Source organism: Limulus polyphemus, unplaced genomic scaffold (genome assembly GCF_000517525.1).
Source record: "Limulus polyphemus unplaced genomic scaffold, Limulus_polyphemus-2.1.2 Scaffold701, whole genome shotgun sequence".
NCBI lineage: Eukaryota > Metazoa > Arthropoda > Merostomata > Xiphosura > Limulidae > Limulus > Limulus polyphemus.
Window position 1 is genome coordinate 421,793 of NW_013666311.1, and position 8,178 is coordinate 429,970.

At 37.5% G+C, this 8,178-nt stretch overlaps 1 protein-coding gene across 1 annotated transcript; it reads right to left on the reverse strand.

Annotated features, from left to right (window-relative positions):
* Positions 1–2,137: 2,137 nt before the first annotated feature.
* On the reverse strand, positions 2,138–7,942 carry LOC106460070 (ganglioside GM2 activator-like). Its single transcript, XM_013919755.2, has 3 exons — positions 7,662–7,942; positions 4,305–4,469; positions 2,138–2,404 (listed from the first exon to the last, which is right to left on the reverse strand). The coding sequence occupies exons 1-3, from the start codon at positions 7,905–7,907 to the stop codon at positions 2,222–2,224; spliced, it is 594 nt and encodes a 197-aa protein (XP_013775209.1). The 5' UTR covers positions 7,908–7,942; the 3' UTR covers positions 2,138–2,221.
* Positions 7,943–8,178: the final 236 nt, after the last annotated feature.

An 8,178-nucleotide genomic window follows, 5' to 3' on the forward strand; every position in this document is an offset into this window, starting at 1 on the left:
ATGTATATCAGGCGTATTGAGTGAAGTCAATTAACAGGGCGTAAATAAATCCAAAATTGAATAACAAGCCAAGAAAAAATAAATTATTAACAGAAACTTTATTGCACAAGTTACAAACATGTGATAAAGATTTAAAGAAAAAATAAACACAGGTGTAGCAATTTAAAATTAAAGAAACCGGATAACTATGTATGAAAAAATAAGAAGAATGTACGTATAGTTCCATGTTATCCTCTCGTGCGGACCTTATTTGACACTGGAGAAAAGATTCTCCACAGTGACAATTTTCATTTCTGGTCTTCCTCAAAAATTCACCAGACAATGTCTCTGTTTCACTGAAAGCTAATGCCACATTTATGTCAGGTTACCTATGCACAGTTTTGGTAATCTTTGAAACATCTTCTCCTGAGTTCTGGCAGCTTCATTGCTAAATTTTCGGAGTATCAGAATCCAAGCCTCCATCCAGTAAGTGATAATGCATTGAGGCTGACTCTGGTCAAAATTTTAAGTCAGTTGTGACATCAGTAGCTCTTCAGACGTATTTTATGGTCTGGTTGTGATAAAGTTGCAGAGCTAGTGATTTTACAAGGAAATTTTCATCCTGTTCACCTACTCTGTGTTTTATCAGTTTGCTCCTTGGACTCTATTGTCATCTATTGGAGCAGAGAACACAAAATTCCCTGTTGTACTTTTTTTTCTTGTGTAAACAATACTTTCTCTGGCAAGCACACCCTTTACAATGTTGGTAGCAACTCTTTACATCCAGATGCCAAGCCTCCCAGTGGCACAGCGGTATGTCTGCGGACTTACAACGCTAGAATCCGGGTTTCGATTCCCGTGGTGGGCAGAGCACAGAAAGCCCATTGTGTAGCTTTGTGCTTAATTACAAACAAACCAGATGCCAATGTCTGGTAAAACCCTTCTATACTTTGATGATAGTATCAGACATTCCTCATTGACGTTAACTCCTCTTGTTGAGTAAATTGCTCGAAATCATATTGCTTCAGTGACCTTGTGATCACTAGCTGCTGCCCCCCAGTGGCACAGCGGTATGTCTGTGGACTTACAACGCTAGAAACCAGGTTTCGATACCCGTGGTGGGCAGAGCACAGATAGCCCTTGTGTAGCTTTGCGCATAATTAAAAACAAACAAACAAATTTGTTTAACAACAAGTAAAAGCTTGGAATGGACAATTTTTTCATGGGGGGGGGGTGTCTGTGAGCCAGGCTAGTTTCGGAGAATTCCAATCCTCATCAGTGACCCTGGACACTACCACCAATGAAATATCAGACCAAACCAAGCCTTTATAGTAGTGAGGTACCGGCTAACAATACGAAGAATTAAACTGTGGCGGAATGCTACAAGTTCTTCAAATACCTATATAATGATGGGTTTCTTTTTTTGTGAATGTAAAACACTTAAATACACCAGTTTGATAGTGTTTGTTTGTTTTTTAAAGCAAAACTACATGGGGCTATCTCCTGTATCCACGGCGGGGATTTAAACTCCAGATTTTAGCGTTGTAAGTTGTAATCCTACAGTTGATCTATTGGAGGACGTTAGCGATAGAAAATAGGGTCTCGATACTAGTGGTGGGCACAACAGATAGCCCATCGTGTAGTTTTGTGCTTAACAAACAAGCCTAAATTTGAAAAAATGTCAATAAAGATCTTCCAGATTTATAAATTTTGAATAAAAATTCCTAATTTCGAAAATCCCTTTAAGGCATATAGTTAACAGAATCTTTCAAAATATGGTAACCATAACCAGGTACCTCTTTTTTTGTTGTTGTTGGTTTTGAGAATAATTTGATGCGTTTCTTAATTGTCTTTCTTTGCTTTTGAATTACAGGAAAATGAAGTTTCACAGGTAAACGTTTTATTTGTGATCTTCAGACATAAACTACCAAATCATATTTTGAAGGATTCTGTTCTTCCTGTTTTTTTGACAAAACAATAACGTTACTTTAATTCTTCGTAAGGCATATATTCCAGCTGACGTTTGGAGTTTTTGACTTTAATGAACTGTTGCTGCTTGTGTTTTAGTTACGAGGCCTTCTACAACACATAAACCGAAACTTTGTTTCACTCTAAAAACAGGTGCAGCCTAAACGGGTTGAATCTAGAACGTGGCAACGTTTCGCTGTCTATACAGAGGCCTTCTTCATCCCATTCGATACACAAACTGGTGCAGTCCATTAAAGCCAATAGAACCGTTCTTTCAGACAGCTGTACCTACTTTTGTCACGGGACAGTCACAAGGTAGTTTTCTTTTCTTAATTTCTTCCGGACAAGGCTTGGGAATTAATGTGCATGCGTCTGGGTAGGAGCAGGAACCAAAACCGTTCAGACAAGGTACCTTAATCCAGAAAAATAAAACCTTCTTCTGTAGAACAAGATCAACCTGAAATAAAAATAATAAATAGGTATTGCTAACAATTGGATATCAAATTATATTCAGGCTTTGCTAACAATTGGATATAAAATTATATTCAGGCTTTGCTAACAACTGAATGTCAATTCATACTCAGGCTTTGCTAACAACTGGATATCAAATTATATTCAGGCTTTGCTAACAATTGAATATCGATTTATACTCAGGCTTTGCTAACAACTGGATATCAAATTATATTCAGGCTTTGCTAACAATTGAATATCGATTTATATTTAGGTTTTGTTAACAATTGGAAATCAAATTATATTCAGGCTTTGCTAACAACTGAATGTCAATTCATACTCAGGCTTTGCTAACAACTGGATATCAAATTATATTCAGGCTTTGCTAACAATTGAATATCGATTTATATTTAGGTTTTGTTAACAATTGGAAATCAAATTATATTCAGGCTTTGCTAACAACTGGATATCAAATTATATTCAGGCTTTGCTAACAATTGAATATCGATTTATATTTACGTTTTGTTGACAATTCACACACTTTAAATGGGTTGAATTACATGTTGGACTGTGATATGCTTGAATGTAGCAACTCATTTCTTGTTATTGAATTGTCAAAGCATTTTTTTAAAGATTAATTATTTTCTTCATGCATTTCTGATTATTGTTACAATTTTCCTGTTAATTTAGTCTTATTATTTTCCTTCAACAAACACTGTTCTCAATACTTTGGTAGTTTTATATATATTCAGCCATTATAGCTTTGTGTCTTTATTGTAACTAACTATAAAATAGCTGACAATAAACGAATATGATTTGATATCCAATTGTTAACAAAACCTGAATGTAAATCGATATTCAATTGTTAACAAAACCTGAATATAATTTGATATCTAATTGTTAACAAAACCTGAATATAAATCGATATTCGATTGTTAACAAAACCTGAATGTAAATCGATATCCAATTGTTAACAAAACGTAAATATAAATCGATATTGGGTACTATTCAATTTTCAATTCTACTGGAAATAGATAATGCTGTCTATTTCAAGATAACAAGCCATCGGGTCCATAATGTATTGGTTTGACGCGTTGCTGAACATTTAGCTACACGTTGGATCAACGCGCGTTATGGCCTTGTAGATGTATTGACTCAACGCATTGTCTAAATAATCAATAAGTCTCTTCTAATTTTAGCTAAACAAATAATATGCTTAAAATAATTCAGTAAGATTGTCCTATTGGCTATTTCGACAACACGTTGAGCTACGTATCTTCAACAACGCGTTGAATTCAATACGGTATGGCTTTGTTGGATGCCATTCTTCAGGGCCATAATGTGTAGAAGCCATTATGTGACTCAAAACTGTTATCATTGGCTTGTTCGGAAACGCGTTGATACAATACTATGTAGCCCTGATGACGCCTTCGGCAACAACACAGTAACTGAAAATAAGCAAGCAGGCAAAAAGTGATATGTCATCCTTTGTAATAACTTATTAGGTGACGAATTTACTTCAAATTATATATATATTGCCAAATAAGGTTTGTGGAATTGGAGTTACTTACGTTATTCAAAGACGACAAATTTCATATCTGCCTTGTAACTTAACAATATAAATTGTAGTTTAAGAAGTAACAACTGCTCTATTAAAATCATGAGGGTAACCTTACTGGGTAGTTAGTTTAAAATATCGGTAACAGATATTGCTACATGCTATGATACATTCATACTTGAAACAATGGACACAACGATCGTAAACAATGAGCATTATGTCTCTAATTAGAGAAAAATCCCGAGAACACCACAATATCACTGGTAACATTTTAAAACCGAGTAGATATGTTTTTAATTAAATGAGTTATCTATCTAAACGAAACATGCACAATTGACAGATAACTTACCTGAGGTGACGTTATGTTCAGAAGCGTAAGGATGTCAAATCCAACAGTTAAGACACCAGGAACTCGGATGGGATCCGGCGAAATAGATAATGATTTTACTTGGACTGGATCGTCGGGTGAACCACAGTTAGCCCATGAAAAGCCAAGGATTTTATCTTTGTTCAGCTGTTTGAACACCATAAAAATAATATAAACACATCTAGAAGGCTGGTGAGACATAAATATGTACCGATAATAATAAAAGAACGCAATATCACGTATAACAGTTAGAAAACAAAAACCACAATAGACGGAACAAACTGTAAGAAGTATTGATTAAATAGAAGCTTGTTTTGACACATTCGTGTGTGCCCTCTCCATTCTCGCCTAGGCGTTGTTGATCAGTTTTCTAGTGTTTTGAATTTCGCACAAAGCTACACGAGGGCTATCTGCGCTAGCCGTCCCAATTTAGCAGTGTAAGACTAGAGGGAAGGCAGCTAGTCATCACCACCCACCGCCAACTCTTTGGCTACTCTTTTACCAACGAATAGTGGGATTGACCGTCGCTTTATAACGCTCCTACGGCTGAAAGGGCGAGCATGTTTAGTGTGACGGGGATTCTAACTCTTTTACCAACGAATAGTGGGGTTGACCGTCACATATAACGCCCCCACGCCTGAAAGGGCGAGCATGTTTGGTGTGACGGGGATTCTAACTCTTTTACCAACGAATAGTGGGATTGACCGTCACTTCATAACACCCCTACGGCATGTTTGGTGTGACAGGGATTCTAACCCACGACCCGCAGATTGCGAGTCGAGTGCCCTAACCACCTGGCCATGCCGGGGCCCTAACCACCTGGCCGTGCCGGGCCTGTTTTCTAGTTAGAAGACAAGGTGAAATTGAAGAAGACACATACATTTGTCGAAACTAATTTCTCGAATATAAAGACTTCTGACAGCTTCGCCCCCCAGTGGCACAGCGGTATGTCTGCGTACTTACAACGCTAGAATCCGGGTTTCGATACCCGTGTTGGGCAGAGCACAGATAGCCCATTGTGTAGCTTCGTGCTTAATTACAAACAAACACTGACAGCTTCTTCCGTTTAATGTATTAAAAAGATTAAATAAGTTATACTAAAACTGAGCTTGTCAAGTTTCTTAATGAATTTAGTTTCTTCTGTCACAACCAGAGGTATCCCTTATCAATCATATCAATTACTGGGTTTGTTTGTTTTCTGAATTTCGCGCAAAGCTACACGAGGGCCATCTGCGCTAGCCGTCCCTAATTTAGCAGTGTAAGACTAGAGGGAAGGCAGCTAGTCATCGCCACACACCACAAACTCTTGGGCTACTCTTTTACCAACGAATAGTGGGATTGACCGTCACATTATAACGCCCCTATGGAGTAGCCCAAAAGCTGGCGGTGGGTGGTACTGACTAGTTGCCTTCGCTCTAGTCTGTTGCTTTAATGAGAAACGATTAATGCAGATATCCTTCAAGTAGCTTTGCGCAACATCCAACAAAAACAACAACAAAGAAACCTTGAGTGCCTTTGACTATAAATTTAGGTATGGTTGCCATCATTTTGTATTACTGTCCATACCGAAGGTAGTCAGCCAGTAGTACCCGCCGCCACAAGGGCTCTGTCAAATTCTTTGAATCAAATGACTGTATTAAATACCACTTTTATAATGCACTCATATATCAAATTGTGTGTTGGGCAACATCGTGTCTCGAAAATTTGACTGTTCGATCCATAATCCAGCATGTTAACCAAAGGCTGCACCCGGCCAAAATCTATAAATGAAACTAAATATCACATATTTAAATACAGCACTGAAAAATAAATAAAAAACATATAATTATATGGCCTTAGTAGTGTATGCTGGACTTTGAACTTGAGGGTCCAGATTTTGTGTCTCATTGTTACAAAAATCATGCTCTTTAGTTTGGGGTCGTGAGAAAGATGGTTCAATACCCCTAGTTCAATTAGAGTATCCGTCAGTTAAGAGTAACAGTCTTTCATCATAGTTATAGTTATAGCCTACTAGCTGGCCATAAGTCATTATCGAGGTAGCAAGTGGTCAAGAATCGTGACTTTCTAAGTGCCAACAGGCCCGACATGGCCAGGTGGTTAGGGCACTCGACTCGCAGTCTGCGGGTCGCGGGTTCGAATCCCCGTCACACCAAACATGCTCGTCCTTTCAGCCGTGGGGGCATTATAATGTGACGGTCAATCCCACTATTCGTTGGTAAAAGTGTAGCCCAAGATTTGGCGGTTGGTGGTGATGACTAGCTGCCTTCCCTCTAGTCACTGCTAAATTAGGGACGGCTAGCGCAGATAGCCCTCGTGTAGCTTTGCGCGAAATTCAAAACAAACAAACAAATCATGACTTTGTAAGTGCCAAGCTGGTTAGACCTCTTATACGTCAGAAGTTCAGCAAGTAGCATAGAGTTAAAACTAACATGATTTGTCACTACTATACCTCTCCTGAGTAAATATCTTAGGAATTGTCAAAGAGATTCCTTTCTAGGTTCAGTATGTTTCACGTTTTCCTAATACTAATGGACGTTTGTTTATTTGTTGTTAGGCAAAAAGAAATTTGGCCCAACTGTTTTGATAAAAGAAACATTAAAAGAATAATGAAATATAAGTTACTTACGGAACACATAAATACTAGTTATTTGTTTAATCCACTAGCATGATACTTAGGCTTAATAAATCATCCTTTTTCACGAGGAGTTAGCTTCTAGAAGATTCTTATTTATTTGATTACATTCGTCAAGATATTTGATGATTTCAGTGAAATATTTCACTCACTACAAAGATACTTAAAACAGCCGGAAACGTTTTGTAACCATGCAAGAGCTATAATGTATCCTAAATTATTGCTTTAATATTCTAATAAGACAAACACCTAAAAAAATTACTGATTTTGTAATATATACAGTTTTCATGGGATAGGTGATAAAACAATAACTTGGAAAATAAATTTGTTGATCGATAATTATTTTAGTATTTATATTTTTCTAGTGTGCCTTATTAAACAAAGTAAATTGTGTACAGTGTTTTATTATAAAGTATCGAAAACACTGAAATCCACAGTTCGATCTCCGGTGCTCAGTGGAAAGTCTAAGAGCTTTTCATGTTAAAAATCGGATTTCGATACCTGTAGTGGGCAGAGCATAGATAACCCTTAACAACAAAACACCCCCCCCCCCAAGTGGCACAGCGGTATGTCTGCGGACTTATAACGCTAAAATCGGGGTTTCGATACCCGTGGTGGGCAGAGCACAAATAGCCCATTGTGTAGCTTTGTGCTTAATTACAAACAAACAAACTATACAGACTTCAGTGTATTCAAGATGAACTTACCATGCCATCTGGTGGATGAACTAAGCCATCCCAGTACCTTTCAGGGATCTGAGGAGTGGACAAAATTCGAGTCATTTCAGTCAAAGTTTTGTTGTAGAAGAGGTGAAAATTCTTTAAATATTGTTCGAAGCCTAAAGAAAAAATGTTGACGTATGGTGATTCATATTTTTCTGATAACACGAAATTTCTGTGAAAAATAAGGAAAGAAATTAGGAGAAAATTTGTTATTCGATACAGTTGTTTCATTGTTGTTGTTACCGTCTCAACAGTGCTTCAGGAGAAGAAAGATTGCAGGTATTGAAGCACGGGATTGCTTTATAAACTACTGCTTATCACTCACGTTATCTTAATTAACTACCTTAGCTAACGCAACAGTAGCCATGTAACTAACGTACGTAAAGTTTTATTGTGTCGTTTATCTAGGGCCAATTAGGGGGTGGGCCAGGAGGGCCATTTGGCCCGGGCCTCAAGCTGAAAGGGGGCCTCAAATTTATACATTTCTTATTTTTTGCAGTTA